The sequence below is a fragment of the Geospiza fortis genome, unplaced genomic scaffold, assembly GCF_000277835.1.
Source record: "Geospiza fortis unplaced genomic scaffold, GeoFor_1.0 scaffold164, whole genome shotgun sequence".
Classification (NCBI taxonomy): Eukaryota; Metazoa; Chordata; class Aves; order Passeriformes; family Thraupidae; genus Geospiza; species Geospiza fortis.
This window is the reverse complement of record NW_005054426.1, coordinates 1378654-1403384: the sequence shown is the minus strand read 5'-3', so window position 1 is coordinate 1403384 and position 24731 is coordinate 1378654. Positions and strand designations below refer to the sequence as shown.

The window sequence follows — 24731 nt, the reverse complement described above, 5'->3', positions numbered from 1 at the left end:
GCTGCATCTCAAGACATTTCCTTGATCAACTGCCAACTTTAAAAAAAAAAGCACATTTGGAGGAGATAAATCCCACTGGCAAATTTCAGCTGGATAAACGACTTCTGTAAACTCATCTTCCAGCATAATGTCAAAAAATTTAATCAAGCCAGACTTCCAAGCAATTTCAGCCATCTTAAGATAGGTGGAATGAATAACCCCGTGGAAATGCCTCTTTCAATGTGTTAGTGAGGATAACTAGTAGATACAGGATTTTTAGATAGCTAAATTGACTAAGTTTAATCCTGCTCTTTATCACCAGTAAGGATTTGTATAATTAGATCTTCCAGGTATTGGATATTTTTCTGTCTTTGTACAGTCCTCTGATATCTGAAATCTCTGGGCCATGAAGAATTTACAGACTGAGCTCAAATTTCCTTTTAGTGTTCTCTTAGCCTTGAGCTTCTTTAACTCCATAGTCTGACAAACTTTCCAGAAGTCCAGTAAGTTCTGCAGCTCTTCCTGAATGCTTTCCCATCTGTCACAAGGATTTTTCCTGCTGCAGGCCCTAGGGAAGGTGGTGTTTCCCTCTAGCAAGCTCACACTACTCGTGAGACAACAGTTGCCTACTTCTAATTGGTATCTCCTCTCCATGAACTCCAGAATTCCAAATTTGCTTGTTTAGCCATCATCCCACAATACCCTCAAAAATTCATCCCCAATTTTATCTTCTTTTTGTTGTTCATGCAAACACTGGGGCTCTTTTTAATTGGGATGCCTATTTTTGTTATGCTGTTAGAGGTTTCAGTGAATATTTAAAAAAATAAATTGAGTCAACTCTCATTCCATCATGTAATTTTCTTTAAAATGCCTTAAAATGCAAATCAGGCTGATGTTCTTCTGGCTGCTGTTAACTTGAGCAGCATGAGAGAAGTTTAGAAGGTTTTTGGTGAGTGAAAGGCTGATCTCTGGCTGCCTTCCAGTGACAATTTCTTCAGAACGTTTTTGGTGAAGCTGTGCTGGGGATGAGCAGGTAACAGGTGCTGGCTTCAGCAGCTCCCTGTCACTCACCGCTTTCCAAAGACTGTGAATGCAACTGAAAATTATTTTGCCTCCATCCTCTGTGTGAGTGACCAAAATCTGTAACAGTAATCAACACAGAATATACCTAGTGGCTGTTTAATTAATTTACTGTAATTCCTGAGGAAGCTCACTGCAGTTCCTTTTCCATGTGACGGCCAGCAGTGATTTCCAGCAGACAGGAGGTAGCCTGTGTGGTGCGTGCTCAGCAGAGCTCACCTCAGAGATATGATCAGGTCGTTAATACACACAATTCCTGTAACTAGGACAACTCCTTTGTGCATAAACTTCTCCCTGATGTACCAGAGAACCAGTTCTTCAGGAAAGAAAATTCTGGGCGGAGCTTGCTCCCTTCCAGATTTGAGTCCCACAGTCATTTTTCTGCTGTGAGCTGCTGTGCAAACACTTTTCTGTCTCTGCCTTTAACATTTACTGTCAATAGCTCTGTCTCCCAAGCCATTCCACCTCCAAGATTCTCTGGACCCTAAGTAAAGGCTGCCACTATACAGAAACACCAGGAAACAGATAACCCTATTGGGAAGTGAAGTGAGGTAGCTTATTTCCACACATAACCACCTTTTACACACCTTTTTTGCGTTCCTGTATATTATGATGGGTGCCAAGTTCCAACCAATTATTCCTCTGCTGCTGCTTTGTGCAGGCTGCATAGTGTTGTGCTGATTAAACTCACCTCCAAGTTGTTTGAAGCAATGTGTCTCACTTGTTCTGTTTTGGGATCATGTTGTCACCTGAGGTGGGACTAACATTAGCAGCACTTCTAATTGCTTTCCAGTGACATGTCATATTCCTGCCATTTCATGTCTTAAGCTGGTTTTATCTCCTCAGCATTGCAAATTTCCAAGAAACTTTCTATGTGGATTTCAAACTCTCCTCAGAGGTATGTTTTTTTCCTGCAGTGAATTGTAGGTGTCTGTGCATATTTATTTATGACAGTGTTGATCAGGTAACTTTCCCAAAAGCTTTCAAGTGCCTGAAAATTGTTTGCTGATTGACATCAGCGTTCTCTCATATCTCAGTGAAGAGTATAATGACACAGATTTCAGTGCTTCTTGATCTATTTTGCTTTTGAGACCTAAACAGCCAAGATATATCTGATACCTTGCTAATAATGAAAATCTGTGTCTAATTTCTGGTTCTTTTCTTTTAAGTTCTTTTTTTGAACTGTTCAGTGAAGCATAATTATAAAAACAAGGTCATACAGACAAGTTTTAGCGCTTCTCTGATGAAATGACTACTGTGGTTGTTTTCATTATGATCTCATCAGGGGACAGGGACAATAAAAGTAATGATATGGTAGATTCCTGACCTCAGCTCTCACTGAAAATAGCTGTCTGAAATTGTTACCATTTACAGTCCCACCTTCAGCATTATCATGTAAGTTTCTGATTATTCCATTAATGTCTGATATCCCATAATATGCCATCGTTTTACACAGAAATTTTAGCTTACTTAAAAGATCTTCTGCTACCCCATAGAAAGATTACTTATTATATATAGCTTTTTGCTTAACTCTGAAAATAATAAATAGGTCAGCACAGGATCTTCTTTACTCCTTGGGTTTAGGAAGTTACTTGTTTTTTGACATTCAAAATATACATTGGGAGTTCCTTTTCCAAGGTGAAATCAGTGGCATCTTACTTCAGAGACTCTTACCTTGTTTGCTCTTCCTACTCACTTCTCTTAAAAGCACCAAGTGTATACATAGATAGTTGTTCTGGAGGTATTTTAAGTAGTTTCTGCAGCATAAACTACTGAAAATGGGCAATATCCTGTCTATATTTTTTTTCTTTTTTATTTTTGAAATGTGTTTTCTTTCACTTCAGAACAATGAATTACACTAAATCTACTTAGAAATCCTGTTGCCACTTTGCATAAAGTAAGGATTGTCTGTTTAAATCATTAACTCCAGCTTCTCAACATCTCCCCTTTTATTCTTTTATTCTGGAAACATCTTTGACTGATGCTAAAGTTTTTCTGTTGTACTTCAGAACCCAAGTGAGGATGTTATTTTATTTTTCTGTGCATATTTAAAACATGTAAAACATTACTCAATTACTGTTGAGCATCTAGCATCTAAGTGGATGCCAGGGGTAGGACTTCTGTAACTATCAAAATATTTATAGAGTCTTTTAAAGTTTACTGGTTCCTATTGTGACAGAGGAGATGGAATTGGTTGATACAGTTTGGGACGTCAAACTCCTTCCTGTGTGATGCTACAGTGTTCTGACATTATGCAGTAAAATTGTGGGCTTAATTGCAGTGTTCTGATTTCACATAAATTTTATGCTGCTATCTGCTACTTCAGTAGTGTCACTCCATATCTGTATCATGGGGATGAGGTAATGATCTCACTGCAAAAAATTCTATTCAGAAATAAATGAGAAATAGATGATGAAATTTAAATATGGAAGATTTTCAGCTCTGGTTTCCAATAATTTTACTAGATTTCATTTCTCAGTAGAAAGAGTTCATTCAGCAATAGTACTCAGATAACCTTTTAACCACTCACTTTTGAGTGAGTTACTAATTACTATTTTCTCATGCTTCATTATCATATTTAAGTTAAACTACTTCAACTGTAAAAGTCCCTTTAAAAGAAAGATTTTCTTGAAGCTGATAAATGCAACAGTCCCAACTCAATCAAAAGGCTGAGAAACAGCTGTAACAGAGAATATCAATAAGCCCACATGCCATGACTTTGAAGTTAAGAATGTAGAGAAATCAGTATGGGGTCTATAATTTACAGAGCCAGAGGAAAAGGAGAATATGGCATGAAATGAACTATGTGTACTACATATGTATCAACAAAAGATGCAGTTTGTGCATATCTAGGTACACAAAGACTTAGATTGAACTGGACAAAAACATTGCACATTGGCTTAACTTCACATGCTAACAGTGAATTTCTGAATACAAGGAAGAAAGGAAGCAGGCACTCAGTAACTTGAATTATTTAAATGGAAATGACAGAACCAAAATCTCCCAATTTTTTGCATGTTGTATCAAGGCAAGCAATAAGACTTGGAGCACTGCAGATTTTGAGGTGTTTGGTTCCAAGCCCACTGTGTCTTTGTGCTGTTGGTTTCCTGCCTTGATGTGCTGGTTTGGGCTGGGGTAGAGCTAATTTCTATTTTAGCAGTTATGCACTTCTCAGCAGGCAAGGTAAGAATATTTAGAAGAAAATACATTCCGCATTATCTGTTACTCTAACCCAATATATTCCAAAGGCATTGGAGGCCCACAGATAATGGTAGACGTAGCCCTACACACTTACCTAATCTTTGTAACCAAACATTTTCTAGGTGATGTCAATTCCCAGGGAGTTCTTTCAAAAAAGCACAATATAAGTATTAAATTTTTTTCATCTTTTTAAAAAAACCAAATTACTCATGCTCTGACTTGCCAAATTTAGTCTAACATAAAAGTCTATGTAGGGGCTCTAAATAAAAAAACTATGCTTGGTCCTATGATGCAAAATTCTGCATCTTTAAAACAGCATCATCCTATTGCTGTCCAGTGAAGTAATTCTGCAAATGTGAAGTTGAGATCTTATTTACCTAAAATCGAAGGAGACAGCTTTTTTCCCTTGTTTACTGTAAATAATTATATCAAGAGCAGCCTCTGAACTAACTCCCCTGTCACCACAATGGCTCATGATTTTGGTGGACTGTGTGCACAGTGACCCACTGCAGCACCAATGTCTCATGACACAGGCGAGATTGCAGCTCCTACGAGTCACTGAAAGAAGCACTGCAGCGATAGCCTATATCCTGTTTCAAAATCTGGTATAAAGCAAATTCTTTCACAAGATCATTTTAGCCACCAGCAAAATATTCATGCGGTTTTGTATAGTTGCTGAGGACATGCTCAGTTACCTGCTGGCTCCTAAACTCTGCCAGTATTTTTATAGGCTTTATTCTCTCTGGTGCTTTGGTAGTCATCTGAAGAGGTGTCAAGTACCAGGTGAGTAGCAGCAGGCTAGAAACTATTCTATTTGTTGTCCGAAAGACAAAGTGCCCCAGAGGAATTCACAGCAAAAGCAGATTCCAGCATTTAATAAGGGAAAGTAAAATAGACTTGCCTTTGCCTAATCCATTCCAGCTGTTTGAAGGAAGTAACAGGGGCTAACCCTGCTGGGTTGCTTCTTTCCTGATTCTAGCCAAGCAGCAGGTTTCTGAAACGGAGAGTCATGGAGCACGTGTGTGATCACAGGCAGTGTCTCTGCCTGCTGTTGTGCAGAAAGGCAAAGAACACAGAAGCAAATGTTGGACTTCAGGACAGTATTTATTCCCTGTGATTTGCATCCTTGATGGAGGTGAGAAGGAGTTTAACATCAGCAGAGCAAGGCTGAAGGATCAGGTCTTCCTCTCACATCCAGAACAAAACACAGCCACAGAGGACCTGGAGGAATTCTGCCAGGCTGCCCTGGCCCACGCTTCTTAATGTGATCTTCCTCTTTAGTCTGTTTTAATTATTATTAATTAACAATATTCCCACAGTTGTGAGAACAAGTTGTTTCAGCAGTCAGGATTTCAATTCCCCAACTGGCAATATTCCATTTTATCGCCTCCCTGGCTTTTACTTTGTTGAGCAGTAGAAATAATTTGCCTGCTGCTTGTTGCAGTTCCATTTCCAGGTGTAAAAGCTTGCTCAGGTAACCAGACTGCAGGTTCTCCCTCGGGCCAGAGAGTGTGGAGGGCCCAGCTCATGCTCTGAAGGATCACCAGGAGAGAAGGCACAGCTGTGTGAGCTCAGTCACTTCGGCTGTGCCGGCGCTGGGGTTGCAGAAGGTGCATCCACCATGACCTTCCGCCCACACAGGCCTTGGGCAGCCCTCAGGTGGTTTTCATACTAAAGAAGAAATCAGCATTAGTTGGGCTGCAAAATTTACACACTACGGGATGAAGCAAACCCATTTGTTAGTCCGAATGGGGTTGGGTGCTCCTGAGATTAATGATTTTCCTTCCTATCCTGGCACGACACTGCAAGAGCAGCCAGAAGCTTGCCTAATGGATTCCAGACCTCTTTACTTATAATAATATGGCTATACATGGTTCTCTTTGTCTCAAGTAAACAATGAAGTGATCCACTGTGACAAATGTTTAAACATCATAGGGATGGTTCTACCCACTCTATGTTATAACTTGCTTGATTTTTCCCTCTAACATACCCAATTCATTGCCAATTCATAGCACTTAAAATAGGGCAAGGAAAGAAATGCTGAAATAAAAACCAATTACATAATTTTTTTGATCCAGGAAGATCCAAAAACTACTTTACAAGCTATAGGTTAATCCTGACATCCTTCTTGGGACAGTTCCTTACACTGTCAGTTCTCTGCAGTACTGGGATTTACACGTCATCATGTAGTGTTTTCTAGAATGGGCATATTTTTAGCTGTGCTCAGATGAATGTAGTACAGGAAGTTAACAACTTGAACAACATCTGTCATCACAAAAACCTGAAAACTTGTTTGGAAAATGTTTTTAACTGTATTTAAGTTTTTTATGCCTGGGGGTATATCCATACCTGTCAGGATTCAAAGATCTATTCTGCATTTTTAAAATGCTCATCTGAACACAGGAACCATTCTTATGGTAGGATATCACACACACACACACACACACACACACACATACATAGTGTGTTTGTGAAGCGCTAAGGAAAAACACTTGTTTTCCCTGCAGACAGAAAAGCTGGGATAAGTTTAGGACGCATTAAAATGGCAACATAAACTGAAAAGTTGATTTTTTTAGACTAGAAACCTGGTGTGTTACCAAAACAGGTGTTATAATCTAGAATAATGGAAATTCAGGTAGAAAATGTAAAACAGGTCTTTTAATAGACTCAGTGATTTTAAAAATGGGGACGGAAATTACAAATCCAGTAAGTGTTCACTTCTTCACTGATAGTATGGTTACATTTTGAGAAGACAGTACTGAGGTCATTCATCAAATATAGACTGCAGCAGAAAATCAGACTCTGAAACTAAGTTTAATTTCTGTAGGTCAAAATTATCATATTTTCATCTATATAACCTGCAGATTATCTAAAAGAGAAATAAATAGCCAGGCAACCCACTCCCCACTGTTTTAGCAATTGCTGTAGTACACAAATCTGTCATTTTCCGAGGGAGCTGTTTACTCAAAATCCTCTTTTGCATGCTAAACATCTTGCCTGTGATCACCAGTGCCTATTGCTATTTTTTCTGTATCCAACTCAGACTGAATCATCTGTGCTCTTGGTTCAGAGGCTCTAAGTTCCAAAAGCTGCAGGTTACAAGAATGAAAATATAGAAGCTAGTGTAGTGTTTTACATGCTGATATACAGGGGATAAATAGGGTTTTGATAAGGAAGCATCTACTTATTTCTTCCACTGAGCAAGGAAAGGACTAGGGGAAAAGAACAATTTTGTGGAAGCTGAGGGGAGCACACACAGCTCACTGGGGAAGAAGTGAGTGTTACTGGAGTGGCTTATCAATGCTCATCTCCTGCCAACACAGGACAAGGAGCATATGGGATGTGCTCACCTGATCCTAACATACACGGCCTGCTTAACACTTTGGGAAAAACAAAGAAACAGAACAGGAGTCAGTCATGAGAGGTGACCAGGAATCAAGCCTTCAAGAATATTGAATAGTTTAAATTTATAATGTTAGAGCAAACTAATAGTACATAATTAGCAGATGCAGTCATTTTTGTACATGTACACACACATATTAAGCCAGGATACCATTACTGTACTACAAATGTAGTTCTTAAATTATGTGGCAATTTTAGCTGGGGACTGGAAAATCAATGTGCAAAAAAAAGTTGGAAGAATTAGAGCAAGGACAAAGGAAAGAGGAAGTAAAAAGGAGAATGCTCACAACAAAGCACAAGCAATTCTCTCTCTTAAGTAGCAGCCCCAGCCTCTTCTGTTTGAGCAAGCACTGCTGGAATGGTCCTTCAGTCTGATCTGCACTGGATACATCCAGGACTGGCTAATCAACCCATCACTTCTTTCCCTATTGCAACAAATCTTTAGCTCTATTTGCTCTCTATTTACACTTAAAATTAAAGGGCAAATGATGAAATCAAAGGACCATTACTGTTACCATCCCATCTGTAACCCAGCGATACCCAAAGGTTTCAGACTGACATCAGTGCTGAGGCTTCATGTGTTCCACAGCTCCAGGAACTGCTGTCATCTTTTTCACCCTGCACATTCTTAGATCACTTTATTTTGCCAAAACTCAACACTCAGCCTTCTGGAACTCTTCTAAAACACAGTGGTGACTCAGTACTCTCTCTGCATCCTTCCAAGTACTAATGGTTTCTTGGTAAGAAGAAAAGTCCCTGCCTTTCTTGACATCTTTTTCAAAGAAATGTTTTACTCAGCTCTCTCCCTTTGCTTTCATCTTCCTTGCAAAACGAGTCCAAAATAATTCAACGTCATTTTGTCCTGTAGCTGTTTAATTTTTTCAATTTACACTGCAAGTTCTGCTTGCTCCCTTAGATCTGCCTCCCTTTTGGTCTGAGGGGTTTTGTTGGAGGTTTTGTCTTGGTTTCATAGCATTTAACCTTACAGTAGCCTATTTGTGTCACTCTGTCAAAGGAGATCAAGCAAAGCTTTTTTGGCTGTGCATATAAAAAACTAACCTGGTTTTAATGTTGTTTCTGTGTCTCATGCCACAAATAGAGAGGATTTGTGACATCTCACATTGAAGCTATCCCAACGTCACTATAAATAGAGTCTTTTAAAACCAGAGCAACAGATACACATAGCAATTAGTCTTTGAGACCAGATTAAAACTACTTTTATAGTTGATGCAGATTTGTAGTTTGTTTGCATGACACAGTAGTAAAACTGCTCAGCACAGAAAGATGGCAGCACCTGTTTCTCCAAGAAAAGGATTAAAAGATGACTTAATATATTTCAGAGTAAGACATTACTCCTAAGCAGTAATTCAGGTCATGATGTAAATAATTATGTGCTAGAAGTGGTGCTGTTCAGCCTGAATTCACAGGCACTTCCAAACATAGAGGACTGTTCACACTTCAAAACAGTAAAAGAATATATCTCAGTACGGCTTTGCTTACTTACCAGGCAGACGTACTCTGAAAAGACACCAGGGGTGGGCTTAAAGCATCTCCTTTTAAGGTGTGTACTGTCTGTGATGTTCGAGGCTGGGGCTGAGTTTGAGGCTGTGTCTCTGGCTGAGGCTGTGTCTGTCTTGGGTCCTGAGCAGGGTTAATCCATCGACTCTGGCCCGGTGTCATCCACTTTCCATGGATTCCCCAGCGGGCCAGGTAAAATTTGCAAATATCATAGTTCATTGAAGAGTAATATAAAAGGTCCAGTATCAGTAAGATCACCACAAAAAAGCCATAGATCCACACTCCTAACAGTGCACTGTAGTTGCTGTGAAAGGAAGAAAAGGGATAACAACTATCTGTCAGTAGTGGTCACTGCATTAGTTCATCAAGGTTGTTTGTTTCATTAATTATTTATAGATGGCTGAAACAAAATATTGTTCCAAAGCATGTGTCTTTAAAATTAAGCCATTTTTTCAATATGAATACTGCTATAAGCATGGTTTTTAGAAACCAAATCCACCTGTCTTAAAAAAATTTTTGTCCTTCCCATCTGTCCATAGGCTTTCCAGAGTGGCTGCTAAGGAGACCTCTTAATATGGCTGGCAATAAATTGTAGGAAGGAAGAACATTGGCAAAATAATGTTAGACAATGCACTTCACAGAAAGGAAAATATGTACAAGACTGAGATGTATATGTTGGTGTATTTATAATGTGTATATATAGATAAAGGCCATGGCAATTACATGGTGCAGAGTGCTGTAAATCTGTGACAGATGACTAATGGTATTAAAAGAAAGGGGGGAAAAACAGGAGGAAAAAGTGTAAGGGGTCAAAAATGTGGAGATCGAAAAGGGGAAGAAGTGCTAATGCCCTGCTGGAGATGAAGTATTATTAAAAGAAAAATGACTGTCAGGTGTAAATGCAGTTTGGATTGGAAACTGTGTGAGTGGGGAGAATGAGATCAGAACTGAAATGGAAAGAAATGTATAAAAATTAGATTGTTAAGTAGAAAGCAAAAGAAAGGCTGATCTAGACCCACGAGCTAATGTGGAAGTACATGTACTGGAGACTATAAAATCAAGAGGAAGCTGAAGGGATGTTAGTAAAAAATGTCATTAGGAAGGCAGTCTCAAAAGAATTATATCCAAGTCATAGGTGGGTAACCCACATCTGCATGGAGCTGAACTTAAAGCTGAACACACACTCAACGGTGCTCTCCTTTCACAGCCAGTCAGAAAAACTAGGAGGAAATCATATTGTTTTAGGACATTGACCAAAATGGAAGAACTACAAGAAGAAAAAAAAAGGATGAGAAGACATGCAAAGCAGAAGGGTATTTTGGTATTTTAAAAACATGTCCTCCAGCCTTTCTGGATCAAAATATTTCAAGTCTCTGCTTTGAACTTTCATTTCTATTTAAACTATTGTATGACTCTTCCATTTTATACTTTTAAAAAATAAGGATTTGAAACAAGAAATCAGAATTTTACTGTCTGTGTTGCTGTCTGTCAGCACTTCAAGAGAGTGATTCTTCCTTTCAGGGAATGATTTTTCCACTACACAGCTATAATGCCCTTAGATTAAATGAAGTTCCATTTTAAATAACTAAGTAACAAGAGGAAGGTCCAAGCTGTTAATGGCTCACTTCCTGTATAACTTTAGGGCTACACAAGCCTAGAATTAAAATTAAAAAAAAAGAAATAAATCAGAACATTTCCAGAAGGATTAGAAGTAGGCAAAGTTTAATGTTCTGAAAACCCTTAACTCCAGAGTCTTTACCTCTGCTAAAGACTTACACATGCAAGCCTAGCTTCACACAACAGAGGGTAGATCTTAGTAATGCACTAAAATCTGCAGTTCAGGCCCTTAAAAGTAAAACAGGATCTGGTTAACCAAGGCTTCTCAGCAGTGCTGTTCTTGACTTCCAGTAGATCTAGTCCTACTGGGGGTAAATTCTTTTATTTTCTGTTAACATAAATAAAATGCAAGCAAAAGCTGGAAAAGTCAGGAAGAAATGCACTTGGATAAATCCCATTCTTGCTCATCATTACTTCCAATAGGATCCATTTTGCATACAGGTGAGTTGTATTTGACCCACACTTAGAAAACATATTTGTTTTGGCAACAATGTGAGAAGAAAAAACCTTCCTTCTAGTTAACTCAAAAGATTTTTTTTTTGTATTTTAGGTATTTAATTTTATCCACCAAAATTTTGACTAGTGAAAATTAGAGCTATTTTGAGTATTCCAATTTAAAGCAGTACTTTAATAATCATGCCAATATGTAAGCTATTCATCTGCTCCTCCTAAAAAACATCTGTTTCTCACAAGTACAAAAAATGAAAGGCTGCTTTATATTAATTAACAGACAATGGGACAACAGCACTATCAAAACAGCCTTGTGAAAAATCACAAGTAAAAATAGTAAGTAGCATGTTTAATATGCAGAAGGATATTCCATCCATTGATACCTTCTGTTTCTCCAACTATTAAGATGGAAGAAAATGGTAATTTTTCTGATGGCTACTAATAAAAATTAAAACTGACCTGCAAATCAAGATGTCCTCATTAGAAAATAAACAATCTTATTTACACGGATTAATAGTAAGGCCAGAAACACAGAAGAGAACTCTGAATCCAAAAACTTCTAGGACTTGCTCTCACTTCACTGACCTGAATGATTTAATTGTCAGTTTATTCTTGCAATCTGGTTTTCCTGTTCTTTCGGGCAGAAGTTTAATTTTTACTAAAACTGAAGTGTGAACAGATTCTAAATGTGCTGAGACTCAAATTATAGAGTTTGTTCCATTACAGGGTGTATCAAGTTGCATCCATCTCATTCATTCACTTTTTGAGACAGATAACAAGCTGGTTATGACTAGCCTATATCTTTTTAGTAGATTTTCTTGAGGTTTATGTGCAGCACAGGAACAAAAAATAACTAATTTGGGAATTCAGGTTTGAAAAAACCAACAAATCTGAACAATTGCAGGCTGAATTCTACAGCTGCAGAGTTTAAATGTGGGCAGATGGTCACAGAAATAGTTCCCTCCCGTTCTACTTAAAAGGGGCAGTTCCTTGGATTAGTTACAATAAGGGCTGCCCCTAGGAAATGCAAGGTTACAGCTTTGGTGCTGAGAAGCCAGTGCAGTTTTTGCATCTACACTTTAAATGAGATTTTCCCCCCATTTTTCTTCTATAATTATCTCCAGGCCTTTGTCCAATCCTGGGTTTTCCTGAGGAATCTGTTCCTGCCGTACATGAGGGGTCTTCCCTGACAAATTACATATTTTTGCAACAGCTGGTAGTGGCATTGATGATTTTTTTTTTCTTTCTTGTAAAGATGACTCTCTGAGTGCTATTTAAGCAAATACCATTTCTGCAGGGGACACTCAGTACCTGGAGAAAGATGGTGCTCTTCTGTTCTCACCCTACTTTGGATGCCAGTGTTGGAATGAGGTGTGCAAAAGCCATTTCACTCTGACAAACCAAAGAGAAAAGCAAAACCTTGGATACACTACAGACTGCCAGACCATTGCTGCAGTAGCAGATTAAGGACCCCTATCATAGTGGTACTACTGTTAATCCACCAAAATATGCACAACAGAAAACCTGACTATGAAAACTAGACAAACTAGGTGCAAGTGAATACTATTTTTAAGAATAGCTAAACAATTTCTTTGATGGTTTTAAGGGAAAATACTTTGCATTACAGAGCTTTTCCTGTCTGTTAGACATAATTTTTATTTCTATATTTAATACCAAATGAGTTATTCACATTCAAAAATATTATAGACTGATTAATTTGTGTGATTGCAAAGATCAATACTCCCATATTTTCCTTTTATAAAAAACATACAAATATCGTGTTACAGTAATGGAAAAATGTAAATTAATGTGGCTGTAGTTGCATTGTAGGACTGGTGAAGACAAATGTGCTTTTTGAGCCATGCAATATCAAAGAAGTCTCAAGTCACTTCATTAACTTTTTCCCTCAACTGTATTATAAAACAAGAAATCTGTTTTGGTGATCACAAGAATGGCTAAGGGGAAAAATAAACCAAATAATAATATTGAAATAAACCAAGCAATAATGTTGAATCACTCTTCCCTGAAAACTATAATCCATTTTTTTAAAGTTCATTGCCTTTCCCATATCTTAAATTATTCTCCCTTGCCACAGTACAATAGGTTTCATTAGATTTTTTTTCAGTGGTGTGTGAAATTAGATCTAAACAAAGAGCTGACTTTGTCACTGTAAACTGAAGCCTGGAAGCATTAGAATCCAAATTATTGTGTACGATAGATAAAGTCAGAGTATTACTTAAGAAGCTTTTTGCAATGTTTTTTATGTAGGCACATATGGTTTTCTTGTTTCTGCTCCTTCTAAAAATACCAGGGAGTTTTCTACCAAAATCACTGAGCTCAGGGTGAGGAGATCTCTCCTGTCTGTCTTACTCCATGGATGGAGTTTTACGTAGGAAGCAGCATTTCTTCATTTTCCTGCTCCTGAGAGATTTATCAGAAGTGATGTTTGAGGAACAAGGCAACACCAGTTCTATTCCTGCACTTATCTACACTACAGCTCCAGAGGTTTTTTACTGTATCCAGTAGGATGTCACATACCTTTGCAAAAGTTCACACACAGCTGATGCCCCTAGGAAGTCCTGGACTGGATGGTAAATAGTCTGCACGTGGTTCTCAACCACAAATCTTACCAACAAAAACTACACAGGTACCTCTTTCTCCATCACAATTGAACAAGATGACTTTTAAAAAATAGTTCCACATGAAAACTAATATAATACTTTTGCTCTAAATATTTTTATCAACATGAATGCTGTAGTTCACAGAATATCAAACTAATTTTTTTTTCCCAAACTGCCTGCATACACAAGAGCCCTGTGATGTGAAGACCCCTGGATTTATTTCTCTGGTAGTGTGCGCACATGTGCAGAAGTGAGCAGGCAAACAACGCTGGAGGTAGAGAAATGCTCTGTGTCCCAGGGCATCTTTTGCAATCAGCCTGGACCTGTTCCTCTGCCTTGGAAAGGCTGGTTGCCCTTTACATTCCAGGTTGCTGGTGAAAGGAAGGGCAGAAGAGCCTTCCCTGAGTAAGTTCTGGCCATGACTACACAGAGGAGCTGCTGAGACACTGAGCAAAGCCTGAAGCATTGGCTTAGTGCTTGTCAGAACTGCCGTTGACGGTAACATCCCAACCTCTGTGAGACAGGGCGGTCAGCAGTGCTGATGCAGGGTTTATAGAACAACACAGCAAGAAATAAAACAAATTTGCTGTGTGCAGGACAAAGACCTGGAAAAGCATGGGGGCAACAGCCTCACAAGCCCATTCCTGAGGCTCATTTTACCACTCTAAGTGTGCAGCAGATTCTGGCCCTGTCTCTGACTACCTGCAGAGCCCTTCTGTTCTGAGAGCCTGGTGAGGACCTCTCTGACATCCCGGGCTGCTGAGGGGACAGGGCCACCCCAGTACACAGAGGGGCAGCACACCTGTTTTTTTTTAGCATGTGTAGAGCACACATTATGCAGGAGCACTGGGGCTATAAACTCTACCTGGTTGCCTGGGACTATCTATGATGCCAGATTTGGGGAGCTCCAGACGAAACCTGCTGGATTGTCTGAGCTGCACCAAAGGTAGAGAAAGTGGATGGTATTTAAAAGGCTTCGTACTGCAGTATCTTCCCAGCATTCTGTGTGATCTGTTCTCATGATCACAGATGCACTACAAAGCCAAGGCAAGAAAATTTCACTTGAAGGATGTAACTGCACATAAAGTAACACAGCAGTATAGATCCACATTGATTTAAAGATATCTTATATGGGTAGAGTCTATTTTTGTCTGTCTTTGCAGGTGATTGACACTTTAACAACCGGTAAATTTAGAGAATGCAACTTTATGTCTAGGCAAGACTGAAATTTCTCTGGGCAGCTCTGTGTGAGGAGTGGGCGTTAAGGAAGGCAATGCTTTGCTGATGCCTCAAGCTGAGCACAGCTGCACACAATAAATTACACCAGCCAGCATCCGTATTCCCGCACCATCATCTCCTAACAGCCCTGCACCTGCTCCCATTGGGGTGAATACAACAGACCAATTGACTGGCACCACAGAAAACACCAAAATCCTCTTGTGAACAACAATCCATACACTGGGATTCCATCTGTCTTTAATCTGCTCCTTCCTTGTCCTGCAGAGGCTGAATACCAGAATAAAATGGCAGAGAAGGTAGATTGATCAGAATTCGATCTTGGGGATTACACCAAGGGAAATCACAGCAGATCAGTGTGGCCGGAATGTCAATACTAAATAGCAAACTGACCACAAGGGAAGATTTTGTTCCTGTAAATAGGCATTCAGTAACAAAGATCTATTTGCTACTTCCTACTTCTTTATAAATAAAAACTTACTGACATTTATTCTGGGGGACAGCCCTCAGCAGAACATGGAAGTATCCCAGGTAACAGGCAAGGAGACCACACAATGTTGGTATAAAAGCAAATACATTATGTTTCCCAAGGCTAGTGATTTGTTACAAGAGATTAAGATTCAAAAACATCAGGGATTCCAAAAAGGGCATTTGGGTTGATATGGAAAATGTCAGCTCACTTCCTCTCTCACCTATGAACAGCTTTGGAGTTTATTTTTACTGATGCACATTTAAACATAATTTGGATCAAATTAGGGTCAGGGGAAAAGACTTTTCTAACTTTTATATGTAATTTTTTATTTGTCACATTTATATGGAACTTTTACTCTCCTTGCAATGTTTGTAGCCCATGTCAAAGCAAAGAAAGCAAAGCTGAAATAGTCTTTCTTTTAGGAGCTCTGCAACAACAAAAACCTTTTAGTAATGGTTTTCTGTATATGCAATTATTCTAATTGCTTTCATCATTAAGTGCACCTCAGAGTCTGTTATTAGACCAGGAACAGTTTGGTGAAGAGTACTTTAGAACTCATTTACTTACTTGTGCATATATCCATCTGCATTCCCTGTTAAGTTCATCTGCATAACAGTCTGAAATTCTGTCTCATTGCAGCAATATTTAAACACTGTGTTGTTATGGTGACAGCAAAAGATGTAAGATTTATTGTCAGAAAGACGGGGGCAGTGAAAACCAAAGTGGTAGCGACCTTTGTAGTCCGTGTATGGCTCGCAGACCCGAAAATGTGCGGACAACACTGGAAAACAAAAACAACATTGGCTTTGTCAGTCACTTCTGTTATCTGCGTCTTATCAACTCTTATTTTTCAAGGCTAAACAACTGTTGGTTGATTTTTGAAAAACATCAGTAGTTCAGAACTTTCAATGTTTTAACATTTAGTACTTAAAGGTAACAATGTTCAGACTTCTGTTGTATTTTGAGTTTTGTTGCTTCTATGTTTCTGATTATCATTGTTTGTTTTAAGGGAAGGGAGTAATGCCCTCCATGTTAAGAAGCACAAAAGTATTTAGGGAATTTTTTTCATACTACTGTTCTAGTTATAGGGATATCCATAATCCATAACAACAATGTTCATGCTTGATTCTCCTGGGACGACTTAATAAAAACAAAAAGTCTGTGTAGAAACTGCAATGAAAGTTTGATGGCACTTAGTTTACTGTTCCTGATTTCTTTTCTTCTTCTCTGAAGGTCAGTCTTTGATAAGGAATAGTCTACCAGAAACAATCATTACAAACAGTATAACAAATCTGAGCAACTTTGAATTTGCAAATAGACAGAACTAATAAAATATAGGTGTTTCTGGGAGTTCTTACATTTCTTCTTTAATAAGTTCTCATGTAAAGTGTTTAATACAGCTCTGAGAACATTTTTTTTGTAGTTCTGTGTCACACTGATTTCACCATCACTTTTACTGGGGTAAAAAAGAAACTGTCCACTGATACCCTTTTCTCATCTTGGTTTTCCTGAGTTTTTGAGTTTTTCAGTTGTGCAGAGGGACAGGGTAGAAATCCCTTCCAAAATGGTCATAAGCAAACATATGCAGCTTCCTGAAAGACTTTTATATTGTATTTGCAGGGAATGCTGCAACAAAGGCAGGAATGATAAATCTGACTCTATGTTCTCAGAAGGCTAATTTATTACTTTATGATACTATATTATATTAAAGAATACTATACTATCCTAAAAATACAGAATGAATACTTACCCAGTACTAAAAAGATAATAATGAAAACTCGTGACTCTTTCCAGAGTCTCGACACAGCTTGGCCCAGATTAGGCAATGTGTCAAAACAACTCACACCAGAATCCAATGAAACAATCACCTGTGGGTAAACAATCCCCAAACACATTCCACATGAGCCAAACACAGGAGAAGCAAATGAGAAAAGAGTTGTTTACCTTTTCTCAGAGGTGCCTCGTCTTCTCAGGAGAAAAATCCTGGGCGAAGGAATTTTTTCAGAGAATGTGAATGCCACACTTTTAGGAGCCAATGTTTGTTTCCACATTCACAGTTTGTGTTATGGTAGGCCTTACAAGATCATTTAAGAGTACATGTATGCAGACACCCCAAAGGACTTAAGCTCTAAGGAATGTGAAATGTGGAAGCTGAGTCTGAATCCTCTCAGCAGTGAAATGTTTGTCCTTTGGAGAACTGAGGCTCAGCAGTGATGTGGGCAGCTGCAGTTCATAACGTTACACCAATTAACAAACGATATATTCACTTTGGACTGACAGAATTAACTTTTGTAATTTGGTGCATGAGTTTTCTGTCAGTTTACCAGTACAAATGGTTACACATAATGACTTGCATGGATTTAGCTGAACTGCACCGTACCCCTCTGCACAGAGCCCCTCTTGATCTGAAATTGCATCTGTGCACCTTGCCTGTCTGATCCTCATTTTTTTCTACTTTGCCTAAAAAAAATAAAAATAGTCTATTCCTAATACTTTTGTTTGTCAATTTTATAAAATATATTAATTTTAAGACAAATTTTAGGGATTGTGACAGTGGAAATCACTTTATTTGTGTGTAGAGAGGGGGAGCCTAGAACAAAAACCAGAGTACTAGGCTGATGACAAGGTAATCTTGTACTGCAGTCTGAGTCAAGAAAGCTCACTCCAAATATTTATGTATGCACACATATACCTGGCATCATTACTTGCATGAAAGATGAAATCATTTTTGTAGATTAATTCAGCCAGGAACTGAAAGTGCTGGAAGAAAGTAATTTCTAAAGGAATACAGATATTGAGAAAACTAATTACCTACCTGTTCTTGCTCTACCTTGGAAAAAATATGTGTTCCAAATGTGAGGATGCTATCATCAGTAAAGAAACTCTCTTTAGACTTAGGTTTTCAATACCCTCTGTAACTCTTGTAACAAATCTGCATGTTCAAATTCTGTCACAAAATCCACACAGCATGTAATTGCATGGGAATGAGTTTGTTTGAACAAGGACTTTACTGCACACCCCTCCTTAATTAACACAGCAGTAATAAAAGGGTGCCAGGATAGATTATGTTGTGAAAAACCTCAATGTTTGCAGCTGGAAGGGACCTCTGGAGGTCATCTCATGCAAATCCTCTGCTCAGGCGGGGCCACCTGGTATCCAGAATCGTGTCCAAATGGCTTTTGAGTATCGCCAAGGATAGAGACTCCACATCCTCCACAAGCACTTGTGGCATTGCTCAGTCCCCCTCACAAAGAAAAAGCATTTCTTGACATTTGGAGGGAGGCTCTGGGTCACTTTGTGCCCATGGCCTCTGGTCCTGTCTCTACCACTCAGGGGTTAAGCCCGCTTGCCACTGCCAAGAGTTTGGTTTAACTGCACATCTGGAAGTGTCCCCTGATCCCTACATGGCTCCTTTGCACATTTTAAAAAGACAAGAATCCCCAAACTTCTCTGAGAATGAAAACCGAGAAAAGCAGAAGGAAGGAAGAGAGAAATAAGATAACATCAGGTCCTAGGAGGAGGGATGTCTGCAATGAAACAGTCCTAAGCAAATCCTTAAATAGCAAAACGTGTTGGTGATTAAATAAAGGCCTGATGTGATGACTGAATGCCATTCTGAGCTGGGCAGTCAGTGTGGGGTGGGTTACCCTGCTGGGCAGCTGAGCACCACACAGTGGCTTGCTCACTTCCCCCTCCCAGTGGGATGGGACAGGGAATCAGGAAGCAAAGAGAAAATTCATGGGTTGAGATAAACACTGTATAACAAATAAGAAATAACCCCACAACACCATCAACAACAAAAAACAAAGCACAAGTGATGCTAAAGCAATCACGCACTACCAGCAGACTGATGTCCAGCCAGTCTCTGAGCAATTTTTCAGTAAACTCCCACCCCAATTTCATTGCTGAGCCTCCATCCCATGGAATAGAAACCACCTTGGTCAGTCTAGGTCACAGTGCTAGCCTGTCACCGGCCACAGCTCTGTGATACCAGCACTGCTTTGGTCACCAGCCTAAAACACAGCTTGACCCCACCCCAGCCAGACCTAACACACAGAGAAAACACCTCCTCAATTTATTATAATTTGTGTAATTTCAGTTGCTGTCTATTCTTCTCTGTGGATCAGAGAGACAATAAACAAAGTGGGATTTATTTTCTTCCAAGTTTTTTTTGTTTGTTTAGATTCTTTCTGAAAATAGCTTCACTTAAATCCCCAGGTTTAAAGGACCTTATTTCTATAGAAATACTTCAGATTGTACATGTAAAGGCCTTAAATTGTCTGTTGCAAAGGTGCGGCTGTGTCTGGAGTTGTGAGTGTAAATTGTCAGGCTATTTTTGAAAACAGTTGCCACAGATGCTCCTCTCTCTGTTCCAACTGATTTCAAGAGGATAGTCTGTCATGCTTCATCATCACCAGACTTACCTACTTTACCTTAAAAAATACACAGCCAGCAAATGTCAAACTGTTACTTCTCTATCTAGTCACAGCTAGAGATCTGCCTAATATACATTTTTAATTTAGATACTAAATTTTTAAAGCCTCAAGACTTTGGATGGCTGGTGCTTATCAGCTTTCCATATGGAACCATAGAAATATTCATATGTATGCATTTTACCACATGTTAACTTGGTGTGTGGATGTTTATTTCCTACTTCAAAGAAAAAATGCTGTAATGTGCAAATAATCTGATGATTTTTGCTTGTTAATATAAGTCTTGCTGTCAGCACTGATTTTATACATGTGTTTCAATCCTTTAAATGAAAAGGTTTAGATTTGCAAAGCCAATCTAAGAGTTAGTGGTCAGAAAGTCATCCTTCCAGCATGACTGCATGGTGCTCCTCCCTTTATTATGCATTTCTTGCGTGCCCAGTAAAACCCATGAGTGTTCACCACCCCTGAAACGTCACTGTGATCTTGCTGGCACTGAAATGAAATACCTCAAGTTTCAGTACTCTCAACCCAGAAACTGATTACTGAGATTGTTAATCTTAGTATACCAAAGACCTGGAAGAGAAGCAATATCTTACAGATGGAAGTCTGTAAATCTAGGGCATTCAAAGGGAATCTTGCCATTAGATTTTCATTTCAGCTCAGGTTAAAAATGAGGTTTATATTCCAGTGAGAGTAGTATTCTTTCTCCCCCACACCCCCTATCATTCATTGCATAAAGCCAGTAGTTTTCCTTTATGGAAACTGATCTGTCTTGGAGGAAAAAAAATTACATTGGCTGGCTGAAAAATAATGAATTTCCTCCTGTAAAATGTGTTGTGAGTTACCAATGACCTAAACCCCTTCCTGCAGATCACAGTGGCAAAATTCCACAAGGCGAAAACAGTTTGGCTGTCACAAAAGACTTGTGATGATTTCAAATTAAGCCTGGACTCTACATGCTAATATAGGACATGAGATAATAAAACACCAATAATCCAAGGAGCAACAAAATTATAAGAAACACATTTACAAAGCCAATAGTTATCAAGGATAATAGATAAATTATATAAGAAGTAAAAGCTGTGTGTAATTGGTTTCAAATAAAAACATTGCACTTCATAGGCAGTATTTCTAAGAGAGGGAGAAAAAAAAAGTCTGGGTTTGAGGGAACAAGGGTTTTAGGGAATACACCAGCGGCTGAATACAGGTGTTTGCATAGTGCATTGCATAGTGCAATCACAGTGTCCCACTCAACTCCAACACAGGAATTTGTATCAACTTGAGGAAATGGGTGGGAGGAGTGGGATCTCAGGACAGCTCTAGCAGAAGTCCCCTATAAAGAGTGGCAAAGGTGTAAAAACTTAAAAATTGACGGAAGAGCCTGGAGCAGCTGGAACAGTTTTGTGATGTTTGATCCCTGTTGGATCACTTCATTGAAGACTTCTCAATAACCAAGTTCATTGCTACACCAGGGAGGTAGATTTTTGAAATTTCTTTAGGCTAGAGGAAGACAAAGAAGCAGCTCCAGGCCCTGTGCCTGATCCCAGGCCATTAGAGGAGAAGGACAGCTCCTCCCACCCATTTCCTCAAGTTGATACAAATTCCTGTGTTGGAGTTGAGTAGGACACTGTGATTGCACTATGCAAACACCTGTATTCAGCCGCTGGTGTATTCCCTAAAACCCTTGTTCCCTCAAACCCAGACTTTTTTTTCCTCCCTCTCTTAGAAATACTTAGGAAGTTCCATACATGGGGATTCCAGGGGAAGGGCTCTAAAGGAAAACAATGATTTAACATGAGCAGAGGAGTGCTCTAATTGATAATATGGTAACATTGTTAGCAAAACGGCCGCGTCAGAGCTAAATAATAAACTATCATTAGCAAGAATCAACTTGAACACTGCAAACAAGCAATGAGACTGTGGGCAACAAAACACATGCCTGAACTGACTGGTGCGGATATGAGTATTAATATTTCATGAATGTTAAAGACACAGACTCAGTAGTAACAATTTTAACTGGAGCACAAGGATAGTTTAGGAAACATGGTGCCTGGTAAAGTTTTAACTCTGGTGCTTGGGGATGTGATGTACTACAAGAGAATAAGAAGCAGGGATTGAAAAAAACCATCTTTTTCTATTAAAAACTGCCTCAAGAGTGAAGGACAAAAGATACTGAACTAAAAACATGTAAGGTGAAATATATTTGGACTGACAACCTTTGAAAATTTTATTTTAAATATTCACTCACGATTACAAAAAAACCCTAATGCCATAAATGACTTCTGATGAACAAATACAAACAGTAATCAGAGCACTTCACTAATTCTCGCTCTAACAGCACATTTCCACACAAACCCTTTCTGTGTGCTAATTGCAAACATGTAGAGTAGAACTACCAAGCATAAGGAGAAACATCTCTGGTCCAGTCAATTCTTTAGATTCAGGAAAATTACACAGATTCCAAGTTCAATCCTTCAGGTACTTTACATTCTCTGGTGTGCACACAGAAAAACACACACCTGGAACCTGACTTGCTCTACTTCCAGTGGATGGTTATTTAGCAAAATTGATGTGTTTTATGGTGGTATAGAAATTATTCTTTTCTTTTAGGTGAGCTGAAAAAGTAGCATATCCAAAGAAATAAAGCTACTATTTCAACTTTTCAGTCTGCTTTGTTCTTACAGTGAATTTTCAATTCCATTTCAAATTCCAGTTTCCAGTTATTAAACACAAAGAGGCTTAATTTATGTTGGACCTAGATGATCCTGAAGGTCCCTTTCAGCCCTAACCATTCTATGATTCTGTGACTGATTTATTAGACAATTAACAATCATTTAGTCTTGTTTATTTTGTAGGAACCCTGTATTAAATTGCAATTATTTTTTTGCTGTGGCACACATCAGTAAAAGATAAATTATAAAATTTACCTGCTGACAAGAGTAATGAAAGCAGAACCATCAGCACATTCAAGGACTGTTGACCACAACTTGTCATCGTTGGCTTTCATTGGTCCATTAGAGAATTATCTGTTGGACAAGATGCAACAGCATGATTAAATGTCTGTTTCATCTCTTTTCATTGTTCAAATATTCACTTCCCCACAAAGCTTTGGTAAAATGACATGGCTTCACACAGTAGGGAAAAAAAATCAATTTTCTTTCTGGAAATTTTTTTTTCACTTTTTTAAAGGGAAATAAATTCTCCTTTCTATGATTAAAATTCCTTTCCCATTTCACCATGGAGATATACAGCTGTTTACATACTTTTCATTAACCCAGAGTAGAGATGAATCATATGAAGTTTTTACTGAATATTCATATGTCCCCTGTAATCTACATCCAGCAGAACTCTTTTTGTTTTACTGTCACAAGAACAGGCTGTTGTATTATATGCGTAAGGGCCAGAAAGGAATAAACAATAGAAAAATAAGCTGACTGCTTTGAAAGTCAATCTGTTTTACCCCATTAGAGGGTGCAGTCGCTCAGAAAGTGGGTCAGCAACTGAGATGGTTGGAAACACTTCAAAAAATGTCTTTTCATTAGCATCACAGCCTTTCATGGGATTATTATTTATTGTTTCCCTAGGACAGGGAGTGAGAAGTGATGCAGTTTGATCTGACTGGCAGCCCTCCTTGGTGTTTCCCAGACAGTTTTCCAAACTCCTCTTCACCTTGATTCAACAACAGCAGCCATAGCAGGGACTGTCCTGGGCGTCACCACCAAGAGGACTGGTGGCACCTGTCATTTTTATCACTGATAAATCCAACTAACTATGGGTCTCAGAGGTTTCCAGCATCCTGGACTCACACTGGCATCAGGGCACAACAGCAGAGGTCAATTCTGCCTTTGTGCATGAACTCTGTGTGTGTGTGCACTGGGGCCACAGACAGGATGGCCCAGGGGGTGCTGCAGCAACCTGGTGCACGGAATCCAACTCCTGCACTGCTAAAATTGTTCTCAGGTGTTTACAATGGAACAGCTTGGGGAAAAAAGAAAGGGAATGGCAATTTCTGTAAAAATTACACTGCTCCCAACACCTCAAGCAACACATTTTGCTAAATGCCTATAAAATAAGCTGTATATGAATATGCTGTATCCTATAAATACTGCATGGTTTACTAGTTGGTGTCTGCTCCAACCTACTGAATCAAATGAAAATCCCCAAACAATTGCACCTGCACGTAACAAAAGGGGGAGGGGGTGAAAATTAACACACCGTGAGCAACTGAATTCTGAGTAACAGATGTGGGCACCAGAGGGGAGACATGGTGCTACCTACAAAGTGTTGAGAGGCAAAAGATTCCTCACTAACACAAAATGCTGTGTGTGGCACAAGCAGATTCACCAAGAGCTATCTTAGCATATGGATCACAAATCTAAAAACCGGTGTAACTTCTTGTGGAGGTTTCAGTTCAAAACTGGGCAGAAACACCATTGTAGGCCTTGAAACACAAGTCCTTTAGAAACATAATACCCCTAAAAAGATTAAATCAAACAACAGAACTCATTTCAAAAACAACCTAATCAACACCTGGGCTAGGGAACATGACATTAAATAAGTATACTATATCCCCTATCACACACCAACTACGAACAAAATAAAGAAATACATTAGGCTATTAAAAACCACCTTAAAAACATTAAGTAAAAAAATCTTTCAAAAATCAGAAACAACATCTAACAAAAACCATCTAATTAATTAACACCCTTGACTATACCAACC

At 38.9% G+C, this 24731-nt stretch overlaps 1 protein-coding gene across 2 annotated transcripts in view; it reads right to left on the bottom strand.

The window, feature by feature from the left end:
- SHISAL1 (shisa like 1) overlaps window positions 1–23038 on the bottom strand; it is a 38979-nt gene extending 15941 nt beyond the window's left edge. The window contains exons 1-4 of one of the 2 annotated variants that reach the window (XM_031061810.1): window positions 22937–23038; window positions 16144–16357; window positions 9167–9484; window positions 5170–5931 (exon numbers count right to left, since the gene is read on the bottom strand). In XM_031061810.1, coding sequence (XP_030917670.1) covers window positions 5916–5931; window positions 9167–9484; window positions 16144–16357; window positions 22937–23003 — 615 coding nt within the window. In that variant the 5' untranslated portion in view covers window positions 23004–23038 and the 3' untranslated portion in view covers window positions 5170–5915. Of the gene's footprint in view, window positions 1–5169; window positions 5932–9166; window positions 9485–16143; window positions 16358–22936 lie in introns of those variants that run through there. The other variant, XM_031061811.1, reaches the window with a different exon arrangement.
- Window positions 23039–24731: the final 1693 nt, after the last annotated feature.